Source organism: Macaca thibetana, chromosome 9 (assembly GCF_024542745.1).
Source record: "Macaca thibetana thibetana isolate TM-01 chromosome 9, ASM2454274v1, whole genome shotgun sequence".
Classification (NCBI taxonomy): domain Eukaryota; kingdom Metazoa; phylum Chordata; class Mammalia; order Primates; family Cercopithecidae; genus Macaca; species Macaca thibetana.
In genome coordinates, this window is record NC_065586.1 from 40,577,074 (window position 1) to 40,595,573 (window position 18,500).

Consider the following 18,500-nt stretch of genomic DNA (forward strand, 5'->3'; position numbering starts at 1 on the left):
CCCTGTCACAGGGACAACAAGCGGCCTTCCAGCCGGCGTCACCCAGGCTGCTGACCTCACTGCAGACCGGGCCTGCGGTGCGTGGCCCAGCGGAGCCTGAGGTCAAAGGCCGAAGCGCACTGCGGCCCCGGAGCACAGCGGGCGAGGGGGAGGGGTGGGGGGCGCCGCCCAGGGAGTAGAGCGTCAGAGACCCCGGCCACGGCCAGCACTCGGCTCCGGGCCCGCCCCTCGCCGTGCGCCCGGCCCCGCCCCGCCTGGCTTTCGCATGTAAAGCGCCCGGCGCGCGCCTCCCACCGCCGCACTTTCACTCTCTGTTAGCCGAAGTGCCCGCTCTGCGTCCGGCCCGCGACCCGCGCTAGTCAGCCCGCCAGCCAGCGCCATGAACGCCAAGGTCGTGGTCGTGCTGGCCCTCGTGCTGACCACGCTCTGCCTCAGCGACGGTGAGTGCCCTCGGCGGGGAGGCCCTGGCGAGGCTCTGGGCTCCGGCTCCAGCCCAGCGCAGAGCCGCAACTCCTCTGCCTGCGCCTGCAGTTTGAGCCGCCTGGTACAGTGGGGGTGGAGGCAGCTGGGAGCTCCGGCGGTGTCGAGTCCAAAGCTACTTTTGCGCCGAGGCTTTGTGACCTGCAGAGAGCGACCGCCCGACCTCAGGCTGGCTGCAGAGCGAGGTCAGGCGGGACAACTGGGCAGGAATGCCCCGAGGGAGCGTTCGGGGCTGGCGCGGGAAGGCGCGGAGGTGGGGAGTCGCGGATCCCAGACCCCTGCCCACCCACACCCGCAGCCATTGCATTCCCGCGCGGGGCTCGGTTTCCAGCGGCGAATGGGCTCCGAGGTCCCGCTGAGCACAGTGCTGGAGGTCGGGCGGTGCATGGTGAGAGCGCGCTTTGCAAAGTTCGCCTCATGCCGCGACTCGAGGCTGTGAGGTCCGATGCAGCCGCGCAGCCTCGGCTCCCTGCGAAGCCTATCCTCTCCCCACACCCTCGCGGGGCTCTGGGCCAGGCGCGGGCGGGCTGCGCGGCGCAGCTGTCGGGCTTGTGCCACCCGCCAGGCCGCGCTTCTGCACAGCTCCGCGGTCCGCAGCGACGCGGATCTGGGCGCGCGTCCAGCCTCTACCTCCCTGCCTCTTCTCGGGTTCACCCGAGAGAAGCCTAGGGACCCTCCGGGCCTCCCACGCCCCCTCCCCAGATCCCCAAACACACCTGCAGACAGGCGCTTTTGTCACCAGCCGGCCAAGCGCTTTGCCCCGGAATGAGAGCTGCAGCAAAGTTCAATCTCCAAGGCCCTAAGCCACTGGGAACCTTGGTGTCCCGTTTCACTGGGAGAGGGCTCTTTTCTTTTCTTTCGCTGAAGAGAAACTCGCTGCCCTGTCATAGGACACCGCTGCAAACCAAAATAAACTATTGCCTCTGAACACACGAGACGAAACCCTGTGGCTCAGGCCGCTGCGCTTCCTTGGCTGCGAAGTTTCCTGCAAAGAGTTGAAGGACACCCTGAGTGCTCTTGCAGCCGCGGGCTGTGCGGGCCCAGCGCGCCTCAGGCCCTCGACTGGGTTCGTGCAGACGCGGCCCCGGCGTCCTCGCTGGCCGTGGACTGCGCGCTGATGTGAGCAGGGCCAGCGCAGCTGAGCCGCGCAGGAGAGGTTGGGCCGCCCGGGGTCGTGGCGGACTGCCTGAGAAGTGTTCAGGACACAGACTGAAGGCAATTGGGAATGTTTGTCGTTGTTGAAAAGTCCCTGAGGCAGTGTCTCCACACTGACCCCCCAAGTCATGGGGCATGTTTCTAGATTTTATTGCTGGATATTCTTCTGTTCCTATAAGGGCTCTGGTTTGGGCGGTTATTGACTGAGAGGTGGGATGAGGTTGGAGGTGTCACAGTGCACCGCTCTGGGAAACGGTGCTGCCCCCTCCCCTAGAGGGCTAGAGAGAGGATTGGAATGAGGCACCCCAGTCCTTGAGTTATGGGTGCAGCTGACCTGGGGGAAGCACAGAGACGTGGGGTCCGTCCCAGTCTCCTCTTGGCCTGGGAAGGGTGACATGGCCCTCAGAGTTGCCCCACTGGCAGCCAAGTAACCAGGGCAGGGGCCAGGCTCCAGGCAGGTCTGCTTCTCCTTGTACACATCGCCAGAATGCTTGTTCCTCCCCACCCCCCCCCCCCCCCCACCTCACCTCGCTGTGCCTATGTTCCCTCTGGCCCCACACTTAGTCCTAAAGCTGAACTACGGAGAGAGCTCGGCCAGGGGTCCTGCCCCTCCCCCACTGGCTGACTTCCGTCAGGCAGCTGGGCTCCTGGGCTTCCCGGGGTTAAACTCAGGGTGGGCCCCCTTCCTAAGCCTGCTTGGAGGGGCCAGCTGGGCTCCTGTCTCTGCATTAGACTGGAAGGCTTTCTGAAAACTCCTGGAGCCAAGCTCACTGGGTCCCAAATCCGGGGTACCATCAGAGCCAGTCAGGATTCTTGCCAGTACACGGATTTACATCCAGAACGGTTGGGAAAGTTAGTCTTACTGACAAAAAGCTGGAGGAAAGAGCACATGAGGTGCACACGAAACCCTGTTCTTTTGGTAAGCACACCTGGGGGCTCTGTCACTTTAAAAAGACCTGTTGAAATTCGCTGCTTGACAGGCGGGCCTTAGGTCCTGAGAGTAGAAACAAGAATTGCTTTTGAAGGAAACGGATAATCCCAGGGGTGTAGGGGGAGAGGAGAGAGCGCCTGTGTGTTGAGCTCTGAATAGGTTCTGATTTCTGGCCTGATCACCGCTGCTTGATTAGGGGAGCCAGAGGAGCTTCTCTTCTCTGGGCGCTGGAGAGTCACAGCCCCACCCACCCCAGCGGGGGCGGCTGCGGCATTTGCCCTTGGATGCATACCTTCAAGCTCACTGTTGCTTGGGGGCGGGGTGGAGGGGGGCTTGTGCCTCACTACTGGGCTCCTATTCTCCTGTCCACCCCCAACCCACCCCCTGCCTCAGCTTGGAAGGGCCCAAAAGAAATCCAGGGAAACCTGGAGGCACAACACTCAGAGAGGAGCGTTTAGCTCCTCAGTTACCCAGGCTGCAGGCCGCGGTCCTGGTGGTGGCTTTCCCAGGTGATCTGGTTACAGTGCAGTGCTGACCTCACCTGCAGGGTCCCAGTGCAGCTGCTGGAAGCGAGCCCCAGAGGTGCCTTTCTGGAGTTAGATCAGGTACAAAAGTGAAGGCTGCTTTGGGTCTCTCCAGTGCCATGAGTCACCAGCAACCTGATGTTTGGCTTTCTCCTGGGTTTCAGGGAGTTGCATTTGGTCCCGGGGACAAGGAAGTGGGGAGACAAGTGGTCCCCTTTTCCTGCAACTTGGTGGCTAAATACACACTGCTGTTCTTAGTCCACATCATCCCTCAATTGATTGCAGCCTGTAGAAAAAAATAAAATAAAATGAGCCCCTTACTCAAGATTTCTTCCTGCTTCCCCAGCATTCTTTCCCAAAGGTGCAGAACTTCAGACAGAGGCCTCTCAGAACTTTGTAAACAGGCAAGCTTAAAAAAAAAAAAAAAGAAAAAAGAAAAAAAAACTCTGGACTAAATATTCTTGGACATACATTTAATCTCTGATGAAAGGATCCACAAGTTCAAATAATTTGGGGTGTTAAGTGGGGCTTGGATACAATCTGCAAGGAAAAAAACAAAAAAACAAAAAGCACACACAAATCCCAGCCCTCCAGGGCTTGCAATTCTATATTTAAAGGTTGAGCAGTGGGTTCTGCAGGAGCCCCTTGCTAATTTACACTAATGAGTGTCAATTATGGCATTTTGTAAATTGGTGATTTTGTAAAGATCTTAATACAATTCCTGAGGCTACAGAATCCCTGCCTAGGCAATGAAAACCACATTTGACTCCAGCTCCACTAATCTCCAAGCCTTGGGGGAAGTGCTGGGCAGAAGGTGGGCCCTTGGCCTGCTCTCAGGGGACTCACAGGTAGGAAGCCAGCCAGGATTCTTTTGTGCCTTCCAGAGCTTTAGGTGAATGTGAGGAGGGGGATGTGGGTTGGGGAGGGCAGCATTCCTGAGCGCTACTGTGCTTCCTGGCTAGAGGCCTGGGCCAGAGGAGAGAGGCCAGAGAGCCTGGAGCCTCTTGTCCCCCTTCCTTTTCCCTGAGAAAAGAGATCTTTCTCAGCTGTCCCTTGAGGAATTTATTTTACAAAGAGTAACTGGGAATCTCAGTACCTTGGACTGAAACCGTTATCTCCTATGATTACTACCTTTACCTTAAGACACTGAGCAGGTGGCTTCTAATTTAATCTCCCCACTCATCTAGGGTCCAGCTGTTGGTCTCCTTGCCCTGTAGAAGCTGAGTCTGAGCTTAGCCAGAACTCACTGTGCTGCCTGAGGAGATGGCCTTTCCCAAAATGCACCAGTAACCTGGAACTCACCCCGGTGATGCCATCTCTTGATCCTTAATGGCTGCAGCAACTGCTGCAGACCCAGGCACACATTACCAAAATCTGGCAGGGTACTCAAGTGCCTTGTTCTCCTTACCTCTTCTAGGGAAGCCCGTCAGCCTGAGCTACAGATGCCCATGCCGATTCTTCGAAAGCCATGTTGCCAGAGCCAACGTCAAGCATCTCAAAATTCTCAACACTCCGAACTGTGCCCTTCAGATTGTGTAAGTCTTGAACATCATCTAACGAACAAAGTTGCATCTAACGAACATAGTAACACCTAACCCAAGTCTTGTTAAAGGTGTAGAAGTAACATAAGCCAAGTGTCCAACCTTGAACTTGGCATAATTAGTGGCAGCTATTTTTACCATGAGGACCTTTAGTGTGCCACCAGCCATGAATTTTAAAAGCAGTTCTTGGCCTGCACACCCTGCTGTGCTTGTAGTAGTTCTCTCTTCTTTCCAAACCTCCTTTCTTCAGCACAGCACAGCTAGATGTTGGAGAAACTATGGGCTTTGCCAAGGTTTTGACTGAAGCCTACTAAATTAGCCAACCCTTAGCTAATAACAGTGATAAATGGCCTGCCAGTTTCGGGGATCCGATGCCCTCCATTAACTTACAAGACCTAAATTCAGTTTAAGTCCTCTTTAACCATTGGGTGAAACTTCAACATTTTCAGCTCACTTACCTGTATTTTCTCAAGTACAGCATATGAGGTTTTGGTGTTATTTGGTGTGGATGGCAGCCGCTAACATTTGATTTTATTCATTTGGGAAACAAAGGCCAAAATCTCACACATCCACAAGACAGGAGAATCTCAGCTGGGTGCAGAAAACCGCAAGAAGTGCAGGAAGAAAGCCATGTGCTTGAAAGCCTATAGCTTGGCCCTCTCATGCTCACGAGGTCCTGTGTCTGAACACGGGGAAGCAAGGGCTCGGGGAGTCTCTTGGAGAGGATTTGATTGCTCAGAAGTCCTAGTGCAAAAAATGGAGTGGGGACAGCAGTTGGAACCAAAGTTACAAATTCCCAAAGACTTTTCCACCCGACACCAACAGTTTTCAGTTTTGATTTTAGAAAACTGTTTTTAGTTTTGAGTTCACCCTTTACTGCGTTGAATGTGTTTGTTATTTACAGTATATTTTAGGGCCCTAGAAGATGAATATATTTTCAGTACTTTGTCTACAACATGATACTTTATCTCTTGTGAAGAGTATTTTAAAGATACTGAATTTAGCTAGCATGGACCTGCTTGAAGTTGAAGATGCCAAATACAATTCTGAGGTCTAAACAGACACTAAATTAACAAATGGCAGGGCCTAGATTTGAACCCCATTGTGGGTTGCTCCGAGCCACACCCACCTCTGCAACCCTCTTCACCTAGTGGACTTGAAGACTCCCTGGGTGCCCCTGAGCCACTGTGCTGGGGCTTAGCTGTCCTCAAGACCCTTAAGTACTTGGGCTGTGTGACATTCCCTGGCACCTAGGGCTTTCTGGCAAGAGATCCAGAGAGATGAATCAGGCCTTCCCCAGGAGTTTGCCTGTAGGGAAGCTCTTGAGAGTGTGAACTTAAAAACAAATGAGACCAAGAAACATTCAGTGAACTTGTAAAATCTTTCTAGAAACTATTTTCTGGTAAGCCACCTGCACTGCCCCTCCCCTCCCTGGCTGGTCACCCTCCTGGTCAGACTGCGGTGACTTCTGGAGGCCTCCTGCCTCCAGGCTTCCTCACGCCCATCCTTAAGTCGGCCCTATGTCTATCAAGATGACCCATCCAAATAAACCTCTCATCTGTTGCTCTCCATTCTCCCCTCCACAGGCGCCTAGAGCATCCTGTCCTCCCCTTCCTCGGTGTCCTCTGCGTGCTTTGATAACCCCCCTGGCGTATTTGCTTCTGATTTTCCCTTCCTCTTTATTTACTCTCCAAGCTCCTACTTACCCTTCAAAGACAGCTCAAATGCTCCCTTACATGAATTCCCCTTGCACTGCCATGGAAAGACTTCTGTTCACATTTCCATGTCTCTGTAATGGAACTTCCTGCACTGCCAGCGCTGAGCTTTCCCCAGCACATCGCGAGCACCTCTGGAGCCTGAGCATGCCAAGTGGAGCACGGGGTGCCAGCAAGGGCCCTAGATGGGTGTTGGGGGAGCGGATGCACACGTGGCAGCAGCGCCTTCCTCCTGTGCAGCCGCACACTGTTGCCATTCTGTTTTCACAGAGCTCGGCTGAAGAACAACAACAGACAAGTGTGCATTGACCCGAAGCTAAAGTGGATTCAGGAGTACCTGGAGAAAGCTTTAAACAAGTAAGCACAACAGCCATAAAGGACTTTCCGCTAGACCCACTTGAGGAAAACTAAAACTTTGTGAGAGATGAAAGGGCAAAGATGTGGGGGAAGGGGCCTTAATCATGAGGACCGGGTGTGTGTGTGGGGTGGGCACATTGATCTGGGATCGGGCCTGAGGTCTGCCAGCATTTAGACACCGCATTTATAGCGTACGGTATGATATTGCAGCTTGTATTCATCCATGCCCTGTACCCGTGCACGTTGGAGCTTTTATTACTGGGGTTTTTCTAAGAAAGAAATTGTATTATCAACAGCATTTCCAAGCAGTTAGTTCCTTCATGATCATCACAATCATCATCATTCTCATTCTCATTTTTTAAACCAACGATTACTTTAAGATCTGAATTTGGCTTGTTTGGAGCATCTCCTCTGCTCCCCTGGGGAGTCTGGGCACAGTCAGGTGGTGGCTCAACAGGGAGTTACAAAAAGTATCCTTCCTCCAGACGCTGAGGCTCCTGCAGCAGTGCCCCTCCCAGGAGGAAGGCCTCTGTGGCGCTCAGATACCAACTGGGGCTGGGTACTGCCACCGCCTTCACCTCCTCTTTCAACCTCAGTGATTGAAAGCCACCTCCATGTAGAAGCCACTGTCACTGGGACTGTGCTCAGAGACCCCTCTCCCAGCTATTCCCACCCTCTCTCCGACTCCGAGAGCATGCTTAATCCTGCTTCTGCTTCTCATTTCTGTAGCCTGATCAGCGCCGCACCAGCCGGGAAGAGGGTGATCGCTGGGGCTCGTGCCCTGCATCCCTCTCCTCCCAGGGCCTGCCCCCCAGCTCGGGCCCTCTGTGAGATCTATCTTTGGCCTCCTCCCAAATGGAGCTGGCCCTGTCCTGGGGATGTGTGATGGTCCCCCTGCTTACCCACAAAAGACAAGTCTTTACAGAATCAAACGCAATTTTAAATCTGAGAGCTCGCTTTGAGCGATGTGGTTTTGTGATTGCCTCTGAAGCCTATGTATGCCATGGAGGCACTACAAACTCTGAGGTTTCTGAAATCAGAAGTGAAAAAATCAATGAATAAACCAGCATCTTGCCACTGCCCGCCCCTGAAGCCACAGCAGGGTTTCAGGTTCCAATCAGAACTGTTGGCAAGATGACATTTCCATGCATAAATGTGATCCACAGATGGTCCTGGTGTTATTTGTAACTTTTTGCAAGGCATTTTTATATATATTTTTGTGCACATTTTTTTTTACGTTTCTTTAGAAAACAAATGTATTTCAGAATATATTTATAGTCGAACAATTCATATATTTGAAGTGGAGCCATATGAATGTCAGTAGTTTATACTTCTCTATTATCTCAAACTACTGGCAATTTGTAAAGAAATATATATGATATATAAATGTGATTGCAGCTTTTCAATGTTAGCCACAGTGTATTTTTTCACTTGTACTAAAATTGTATCAAATGTGACATTATATGCACTAGCAATAAAATGCTACTTGTTTCATGGTATAAACCTCCTACTGTATGTGGGAATTTATTTACCTGAAATAAAATTCATTAGTTGTTAGTGATGGAGCTCATAGACGTTTCTGGTTTATACAGTTAAGCCTGCCTGTGGTCAGGTGCCTGAGACCCCTTCTCACAGCCCATGTGTGACAGTGTATGGGCTTTTTCTCACGAGCAGATTAGATCTGCAGCTCAAGTTTTTGGATCTTTTTTTTTTTTTTTAAACCCAATTGAAATAGTAGTGCTGGTTTTCTGAAGAATAATATTTGACTCACTAATTCCTCTTCCCTCCCTCCTCCTCCTCGGTTCTCCTAACATCCCCATGTAATCCCCAGAGACTCAACCCTAGTAATATCAACCTTTCACATTTTCCCATGTAAAAATCCCATGACTCCAGGCCGTGGTTAATATCAAGCTTTCACAGGGACAGGTGGCCTCACCCCATAAATCATTAAATACACCATTCAGCTTGAATCATTTTAATGTGACAGTCACGAGCCAGTTGCTCTAATAAAAATCTGCTAACCAGCTCTCTCCCTTGCTCTCCAGAACAATTGCATTCATTCCCAGGAGGGTTCACAGGCGTCTAGAAAGGGGAAGGTGGGACCACTGCCTTTTTTCTCCTCTTCCAAATGGCAGTCTGAACCTGGGGCCCACAGCCTCCAAATGTCCAAATGCAGGCATTTCTTAGAGAAAGCTAAGAGTTCAGCCCTGCATTGAGGAGAAAAAGTCCCATGAGAGCAGGGCAGGGCAAGGTGACAAGGACCACGATGGCCAGCCTGGCCCTGGGTGTACCCTGAGATGTGGATTCCTTGTCCCCAGTGGGAACCAGATTCAGGTTGGCAGATTGGCAGTCACCGTAACCCATTCACAAAGGTGTTCTAGGAGCCCATAGAACATTTGTTTGAATGGAAGGAAATGTCCAATTTATCTTAGTAAATCACTGATAAACAGTGCTTTGACCAGGGGCCTCCAGGTCTGAGACTGAAAGCACAGTTTAACTGGTACATGGGCCAGTGTTAAATCGTATGCAGACTGAGACGAAGTTTTGTTTATTTCCACATTATTAATGGTTCTACTAATTTTATCTAAGGGGGCGCAGAGAAGAAAAAGTGGGGAAAAAAGAAAAGATAGGAAAAAAGAAGCGACAGAAGAAGAGAAAGGCTGCCCAGAAAAGGAAAAACTAGTTATCTGCCACCTCGAGATGGACCACAGTGCACTTGCTCTCGGCGCTTTGTAAATTTGCTCGATCCTCCTCCAGGACAGACCCCCATGCAGACCGGGCAGGGTCTCAGACTTCCGTGGGGGAGCAGTGCTTTGCTGCCCTGCCAGCCACACCAGCTTCTGTATTTATGTGCTTTTAAAGGCCCTTATTGGTCTGCTAAGTTATGAAGAAAGTAGTTGTGCAGAGACTGGGGCAGGGGTCTGTGACGTGGAGCCTGTGTGCTCAGGACTCTGTCCAGAATAGCCTGGGAGCTCCAGGATTGCCCAGGTTTGCTGAGCCCCTCAGCCCACCCTCCACTTCCTCTCTTAGAAGGCCCATGCTCACTGGGGAGCTCACCAGCTCCACACACTTACAGTCTGAATTCCTGTGGAGACCAGGCTGTAACCACCTGGCCAGCGTGCAGGGCAACCTGCTAGCCCAGTAGAGGTGGCCTTGCCAGGAAGGGGGTGTACCACCCCTCTGTGGCCCTCAGGAAAGGTGAAAACTGACTGAGCCTCAGGGCTGGGCCCTAGCTTTTTCCAAATACCCATTGCCTTTCCCTCCACCACTCTGCCACCTGGGAAGGGGCTTCTTCAGCCTCTCCTTCCTGGGTTGTGGGAGTGGCTTGATCCCCAAGCCCGGGTGGGTTTCTGCAAACTGTGTGGGGTGAGCCGGAGGGAATGCTGCGTTCTCAGAGAGCAGATGTGGAAACACTTCTCAGGGAGCTCCTTTTTGGGCAATTCTCTTTAGAGGCTTTAAACAGGTCCTCCACGTGGAGGACAGATGTGCTATGGAACTTTGCAAGGGTCCTGAATCCCTGGGGATCCCAGCCTGTCCCCTCCCGCCTCCTGTGTGATGGCGTGTGCTCCGGCTGCACGGCGCAGCCGCCTCGGTCCTCATTCATGGGAAATACCTTATCTGCCTAAAGCAAATACCACTTAAGCTCTAGAACTTTCCTGCACCCTCCGTCCCTGCCCATGTAGATGTATATGTGAGATATTTTTTGCCAAGTTTCTCTAATCTGGACTGGGAGGATGGAAGAGCAAGGCCCCCGTTTCAGTAGTGCTCTGAAAAAGGATGCATTGAATTTCTCAGCCCTTCTCCACCTCACATAAACACCTGCCCACCCTGCACCCCGAACCTGGGTCATAATTTTAATAAATGCAAAAAGAGGAAGTGGTTGGAGGATGGAGCACATGGAATTCAGGAGAAAACCCACCAAGACCCCTGCATGTCAGACACACCCCGACCCGGAGCGCCGTGTCCCCTTGAGCTTTAATGAGCTCCCTGTGATCAGAGCCATGCCTTCTCCTCCTTGTGGAGGCATCCTAGGATGCTTCAGCCAAAGGCCTTTGTTTCCAGCCACTATCCCTTTTATCTGGACAACTCTCCAGGCCTACGTTCCTCTTGCCAGCACTGGGGGTAACGGGCCTGAGCCCTGGATACAGGGGTGCCCTAGTCTTCTGCCCTCCCCACGTCTTAAGGCACAGGGCTGTTGGGTGGGCTGCCTGGGGCTGCCATCTTTCCCGTGGAAGCCAGTAGCCGTTGTGGTCCATGGGACTCTGACAAAAGCGCCCCAAGAGGGCCAACCTGTGCCCCCCCTACTTGGCTGTGTTCTTCGGACTCCACATGCAGCAGGGCTCTGTGCCTGGGGAGGGGTGGCCAGTCTGTCCAGGTCAGCATGAAAAGCTGTTGGCTCCCTAGGGACAGAGGGCCCGGCTAAGGCTGCCTGAGGATACAAACTGCTTGCTGCAGTGACAAGCAATGCTGCCTCCCTCCCGTCCCACTCCTGGGGAGCAGGGTCTGCAGGGACTGAGAGTGGGTCCCACCTTGAGAACGCTTGCAAGGTCTGTCCTGTCTTGATGTCTCGATGTGACTGCACATGCCCTGGGGGCTCACTGTGGCTTCCAAGTGGCTTATGAAGCTCCTGGGAGCAGGTGGTACACCCACTGCTGAAGACAGGGTCGCCATGGAAGAGCGAAGAGCCTGACCGGGATTCCTGGTGGGTTGAAACTAGGAAGTGCTCACACCAGTCGGAGCCAGATGAGGGGTGCGCCATGGTCACTACTCTGTCCAGCATGCATTCCTCCTGGGAAGTCCTGGCCGCCTGTGCACCCACCCCTGTGCCACCTCCAGCAGCCCCACCTGGGGCCACCTGCAGTGGCATGGCCCCTGGCTGAGAGGCTCCGAGGGCGAGGGGTTACTGGAAGCCATGAAAGTGTCTCTTGGGAGAGCCGAGGCCAGGATGCAAGACAGCAGCATCCTGAGCCCCAGTCCCACGCCAGTGCCGGGTAAGCAGTGTGCCCTGTCCCCGTCGTATGACCACTCTGATGGGCCTCTCTGTGCCTTCATATGTCTGCCACGTGTCTGTTCTCTGCTTTCTGCCGTCCATGGGTCCTTCCGCTTCAGCCTGGCTGCGTCTCGCACTCCCCTCCCCTCTGCTGTCCCAGGGCCTCTGAAGGGAGATGCATGGCCAAGGTGGCAACTTGGAAGTATGGAGTGGCCCCAGGGCCTCCGCGCAGGCAGTCGCCCTGCAGGAGCCAGTTGGGTGTGGGGGGAACCTGCCTTAATGGTGTTTCCCTCTGTTCTTGTCAACAGGAGGTTCAAGATGTGAGAGGGTCAGACGCCTGAGGAACCCTTACAGTAGGAGCCCAGCTCTGAAACCAGTGTTAGGGAAGGGCCTGCCACAGCCTCCCCTGCCAGGGCAGGGTCCCAGGGCTTTGTTTTGCACACTTTGCCATATTTTCACCATTTGATTATGTAGCAAAATACATGACATTTATTTTTCATTTAGTTTGATTATTCAGTGTCACTGGTGACACATAGGAGCTTAGACTAAGGCCATTATTGTACTTGCCTTATTAGAGTGTCTTTCCATGGAGCCGCTCCTCTGACTCAGGGCTCCTGGGTTTTGTATTCTCTGAACTGTGCAGCTAGGGAGACTGGGCTGAAGGAACCTCGCCCCCGTGGTCAGCCCTAGGGTGGAGAACCACCAGGAGGGATGCCTGTGGGTGCCAGGACCAGTCAACCTGGGCAAAGCCTAGTGAAGGCTTCTCTCTGGGATGGGATGGTGGAGGGCCACACGGGAGGCTCACCCACTTCTCCATCCACATGGGAGCCAAGTCTGCCTCTTCTGGGAGGGCAGCAGGGCTACCCTGAGCTGAGGCAGCAGTGTGAGGTCAGGGCAGAGTGAGACCCAGCCCTCATCCCGAGCACCTCCACATCCTCCACATCCTCCACGTTCTGCTCATCATTCTGTGTCTCATCCGTCATCATGTGTGTCCACGACTGTCTCCATGGCCCCGCAAAAGGACTCTCAGGACCAAAGCTTTCATATAAACTGTGCACCAAGCAGGAAATGAAAATGTCTTGTGTTACCTGAAAACTGTGCACATCTGTGTCTTGTTTGAAATATTGTCCATTGTCCAATCTTGTGTTTTTGTTCAAAGCCGGCATCCTCCTCTGTGACCAGTGTCTTGATGCATGCACTGTTCCCCCTATGGAGCCGCTGAGCGAGGAGATTCCCCTTAGAGTGCAGTCCTGATCAGAGCCGTGTTCCTTTGGGGTGAACTACCTTGGTTCCCCCACTGATCACAAAACCATGCTGGGTCCATGGGCAGAGCCCAAGGGAATTTGGTGTGCACCAGGGTTGACCCCAGAGGCTTGCTGCCCCATCAGTTCTCCCTCAGTTGTCAGTACCTTCAAACTAGGTCCAAGCCCAGCAGTGCTTGCGGAAAACAAGCATTCACAACTTGGTTTTGGTTTTTAAAACCCAGCCCGTAAAATAATCAATCCTGGACATGAAGATTTCTTCCCAATTCACATCTTACCTCATCTTCTTCACCATTTGGCATTGCCATCATCTCCTGCCTTCCTCCCTGGGCCCTCTCTGCTCTGCGTGTCACCTGTGCTTCGGGCCCTTCCCACAGGACATTTCTCTAAGAGAGCGATGTGCTGTGCAAAGAGTAAGTCAACCTGCCTGACATTTGGAGTGTTCCCCTTCCACTGAGGACAGTCAGTAGAGCTGTACTAAGCCACTTAAAATGTTCACTTTTGACAAAGGCAAGCACTTGTGGGTTTTTGTTTTGTTTTTCATTCAGTCTTACTAATACTTTTCCCCTTTGATTAAAGACCCCAGTTTAAAAAAAAATTAATGAAGAAAGTGGAAAACACGGAAGTCAAAGCAAGGAAACTGTATGTAACATGTAGGAAGTAGGAAGTAAATTATAGTGGCGTAATCTTGAATTGTAAATGTTTTTGAATTTAATAATCTGTAGAGTTATTAGTAATATGTGTTACGTATTTTCATAAGTATTTCAAATTAGATCTTCATGGCAGAAGGCAAATCCATCAACCAAAATTGTCCCTTAAACAAAAATTAAAATCCTCAATCTAGCTATGTTACATTGAAAAACTAGAGCCTGAGGGATCTTTATTAGTTATAAAGATACAGAACTCTTTCAAAACCTTTTGAAATTAACTTCTCACTATAGCAGTATAATCGAGTTTTCAGTGGGGCAGTCATTATCCAGGTAATCCAAGATATTTTAAAATCTGTCATGTAGAACTTGGACTTACCTGCCCCCAATCCATGAACCTAGACCATTGAATTCTTGGTTGAGGAAACAAACATGACCCTAAATCTTGACTACAGTCAGGAGAGGAATCATTTCTATTTCTCCTTCATGGGAGAAAATAGATAAGAATAGAAACTGCAGGGAAGATTATTTGCATAACAATTCCTCTGCTAACAATCAGCTCCTTGGTGGAGACTGCCCAGCTAAAGCAATATGCATTTAAATACAGTCTTCCTTTGCAAGGGAAAAGTCTCTTGTAATCCAAATCTCCTTTTGCTTTCAAACTGCTAGTCAAGTGTGTCAGCGAGCTGTTGAGTAGGGCTCCCTCATTTGTCCTGGGACCTGGTGCTGCCTCTACCTGACATTCCCTTGGGCTCATTGTAACCTCTTTGGAGGCCCTCACTGCCAGCTCTGCATCAGGACCCAGAGGAAGGGGCCAGAGGCTCATGGACTGGCTGTGTGTTGGGATTGAGTCTGTGCCACGTGTTTGTGCTACTGTGTGTCCCCCTCTGTCCAGGCACTGAGACACCAGCGAGGAGGCTCCAGAGGGCACTCTGCTTGTTATTAGACATTACTTCCTGAGACAAAAGGTTCAGCTTGGAGCAGAGGGGCTGAATAGCAGAAAGTTCCCCCCACTCCCCCACGACCCACAACCTTAGATGTTCGTTCTAAGTCTTTCCATTGGATCTCATTGGACCCTTCCATGGTGTGATCTTCTGACTGGTGTTATCACCGTGGGCTCCCTGACTGGGAGTTGATCGCCTTTCCCAGGTGCTACACCCTTTTCCAGCTGGATGAGAATTTGAGTGCTCTGATCCCTCTACAGAGCTTCCCTGACCCATTCTGAAGGAGCCTCATTCCTGGGAAATACTCCCTAGAAACTTCCAAATCCCCTAAGCAGACCACTGACAAAACCATGTAGAAAATTTGTTATTTTGCAACCTCGCTGAACTCTCAGTCTCTGAGCAGTGAAGAATTCAGTGTTAAATGTGATGAATACTGTATATTGTATTGTTTCAATTGCATCTCCCAGATAATGTGAAAATGGTCCAGGAGAAGGCCGATTCCTATATGCAGTGTGCTTTAAAAAATAAATCAATAAGAAACAACTCTTTGAGAAACAACAATTTCTACTTTGAAGTCATACCAATGAAAAAATGTATATGCACTTATAATTTTCCTAATAAAGATCTGTACTCAAATGTAGCCACCAACAGTTTGAAATTAGTGTTACTACTTGGAATTTTCTGGACATGGTTTTTTCCCCTCAAACCCAAACCTGAGGGTTGTGTAATCCTGGCTACAGTGGTTCATGGAAAACAGGGCATTGTAATCATGCTAATCACAGCTGAGAACTCTGGAGGCATACTTGCCTCTTCTGGACAGCTGATCCTTAGCAGGGAAAGGTGCTCCCTTTTCTCTGCGTGTCCTTGGTTTTGCTAGAATTGCTTCTGAAAGGCCAGCATCTCCTCTACTCCACAAGGGATGGTTTTGTGCAAGGGTCTCAGGTATTTCCTGACAGCTATGAGGAGGAAAACTTCCACACTGCCCTTCTCAGTCCTGGGAGAATGCAACAGAGGTCTGGCCCTGATGATAATTGCTGAGGACCAATGCTCTGTGTGTTTCCTGCTCTGCACAGGGACCCTGCTGGAAGCCAGACACTATTCTGTCATCTAGCAATGACTAGCCAGCACTGTCCTGGACATGGGGCATAGGAGATGAGCCCGGCAAACAGACTCTGGTCCTCACAGAGGTCAGCCCTTAACACTCTCTAGCACATTCGCTGTCATCCACAGTCAACCTTGCTGGAAAGGAGAGGTCAGCACGAAAGTTCCGAATGTCTGAGTCAGATTATCCGGTCCTCAAGCCCTCTTCCCCACTGGTCCAGATGTGATCACATCATCCCGTGCCAAACCTTCCCGTGACTTAATGGGATGGTCATCATGTGGGCGCTAAGTTGCAGATGGACTGGGAAAGGGAGAAGGGTTAGAGCAGACCGGGAAGGGCAGCATGGTGTCAGGGGACCTGTGCAGGCTTCATGGAAGATCAGTAGACTGGGGCTTGCGTCCCATTCACTCTCTGCTCCCTCTGTGATTTGAGATGCATCCCTTGATCTCTGTGAGTTCCAGTCTCCCAGCTGCAACACCGAAGCTTATTATTGCCAAGGGTCAGGAGGATTAGACTGGGAGAGTGTGTGGAAGCAGCTAGCTTTTGAGGGACAGGACAAAGCCCACCCCTCCACCCCAAAAGTTCCCCATTTTGTTCCCTCTCTTCACCTCCTGTTTCCTGGAGTCCACAGAGCTAGAATAAGACCCACATCTGCCTCTGCTGAGCCCCTTAACAAAGCTCAGAGACCAAGGGAGCAGGAAGTGATCTGGAAGCTGAGCCTGCCCCTCAGATAAAGGATGGGGAGAAGTCACTGGGTCTTATCCCCTGTGTCTCCAGCACACCACACTGCTATCCTAGCACTGGGAATCAACAACAGGCAATCCTTCAAAATGACCTGGCATCAGAAAGAAAGCCTGAGCCCTGGCATGCTTGCACTGTCCCCCATTTACTCGGCCAACAACAGCTGCAATGCCACTCCTGCACCGCAGGAGTGTGGGGAGCAAGACACACTCGCTCTAATTCCACGAAGCCTGCAGTCTGACGACTGCCGTGTGAGAAGTGGGTATTTTCATAGATTGTGGTGTATTCAGGCATCAGGGAAGCATAAAAGAGAAAAGACCCCTAATTTAGGCATCAGTGAGGATTCGCTTAAAAAGTGCTTGTGAAGGTGAAACCTGAGAAAAGTGAATTCTTTGGAGGGGTGGTCTACTGAGCCCATGAGGGCTGGCATGGAGAGCCCAGGTGGTATCCTCCTGTGAATTGGAAAGAGGACTTATTCTAGAAGCCGGAGGTGTAGCTCACACAGGGAGTCTGGCACGGGGGGCACAGGGCACTGGGTTGCAGCCTCTTCATTCCCATCACTTGTGGGAGGTACAAACACAGCTGAGAAAGCTGGACCCCCACAGTGATGGGGTTCCCTCAGCACGGCTGATTGCATGAAGTGGACACCAGATGCATATTGCAAGCCAATCTGATTTTCTATCACAGGAGTACACGGCTGTGATTCAACAGCATCAGACTTTGCTCCCTTTCTCTGTGCCTGCAGCTGAGGACTGGGCACTCTGGAGTGTGGGCCGCCGGGAGACAGAAGCGGAAGGAGCCTCCACTGCTTGAAACAGATTCAGAGAAGTGGGGATGCAAGACCAGGAAGCCCTAGAGGGAAGCAACCTGTGGCTGCCCATGGAGGGCCTGGAGAACCTCGGAGGGCGTTGGTCCCTGGTGAGGTCTGGCCGCACTCCTTGCCTTGGGTTCTGTGTGTTCCGAGTAAATCCTCTTGGAGCTAAAATGAGGATTTTTGCTATTTACACTCAAATAATCATCACCAGGGTCAACTTGCAAGCTCCAAAGAAAGACCATTTACACGAGCAGTCCTCAACCTTTTCGGCACCAGGGATTGGTTTCTTGGAAGACAATTTTTCCACAGACAGTGCAGGGTGGGGTGAGTGTGGTTTCTGGATGAAACTGTTCCACCTCAGAGGATCAGGCATGAGTTAGATTCTCATAAGCAGTGCACAGTCTAGATCGCTGGCATGCGCAGTTAACAATAGGGTTCTCGGTCCTAGGAGAATCCAATGCTGTTACTGATCTGACAGCAGGCGGGGTTCAGGCAGTAGTGCTCCCCCACACACAGCTCACGTCCTGCTGTGCAGTCCAGTTCCTAACAGGCCATGGACCCCTACTGGTCTACAGCCTAGGAGCTGGGGACCCCTGATTTAGACCACACAGATTCCCTAGCCGTGCCTGCTACCCATTAGGATTGATCAAAGACCCAGAGGCATTCCTGAAGCCTCCACATAAGGCACACAGGACCCAGGCAGCACCCACCCTGCCTGCCCAGCATCAGCTGTGGAGTGACAGGTGAACATCTGTCAGCCTAGGAGAGCTCTGGCACAGCCACAGGTGTGTACAGGGAAGGCTGGGGCCCACCACACAGTCTATGTATCTGCTGAGCATAGCAAACTGGAGACAGCTAAATCCTTAGCTGTCCTCAGGTGGAGTCCGCTCCTAGGCATCCACCACTAGGAGGAAGCTCCATAATGCCTTTTCAGGGTTTCCTGCCAGTGCCTAGTCATGGTTGTTTCACAGACTTAATGAGTAAGCTGACTCTTCAGGCTGCAAGGCAGCACCAGGCCTTGGGCGGCAGCCTCTGGTCAAGTCAGAGCCCAACCCTGGGGTTCCCATCTTAGCTGCTCTCGGATTTCAAGGCCATTGCCTTGCTACATGTAAGAGCATAAGGAATTGTGTCCACCTCTTGGCCCATGAAACCAAACAGAAACAAAGCTGAGTGAAGCCATAGGTGAAGCCTCTGAACTCCCCAACCCTCCTATTCTTGCTATGAATGGAGGGGCCCGGGGTAGCAAGTGGGGCTTGTGGACTTGGCAGCCGAGTGGAAAGAGCCCCGGGCCTAGAAT

General features: G+C 51.8%; 1 protein-coding gene and 1 long non-coding RNA gene across 4 annotated transcripts in view; both read left to right on the forward strand.

Annotated features, from left to right (window-relative positions):
• The first annotated feature begins 279 nt into the window (after positions 1-279).
• LOC126962810 (stromal cell-derived factor 1) overlaps positions 280-18,500 on the forward strand; it is an 87,857-nt gene continuing 69,636 nt past the window's right edge. Inside the window, exons 1-4 of one of the 3 annotated variants that reach the window (XM_050804344.1) lie at positions 280-440; positions 4,508-4,625; positions 6,617-6,703; positions 12,002-15,186. In XM_050804344.1, the coding sequence (XP_050660301.1) occupies positions 380-440; positions 4,508-4,625; positions 6,617-6,703; positions 12,002-12,017 (282 nt within the window). In that variant the 5' untranslated portion in view covers positions 280-379 and the 3' untranslated portion in view covers positions 12,018-15,186. The other 2 variants (XM_050804343.1, XM_050804345.1) reach the window with 2 other exon arrangements.
• LOC126962814 (uncharacterized) lies at positions 12,252-15,186 on the forward strand (the record flags this gene model as incomplete). Its single annotated transcript, XR_007728811.1, has 1 exon — positions 12,252-15,186. It is a non-coding gene; the product is annotated as an uncharacterized LOC126962814 (long non-coding RNA).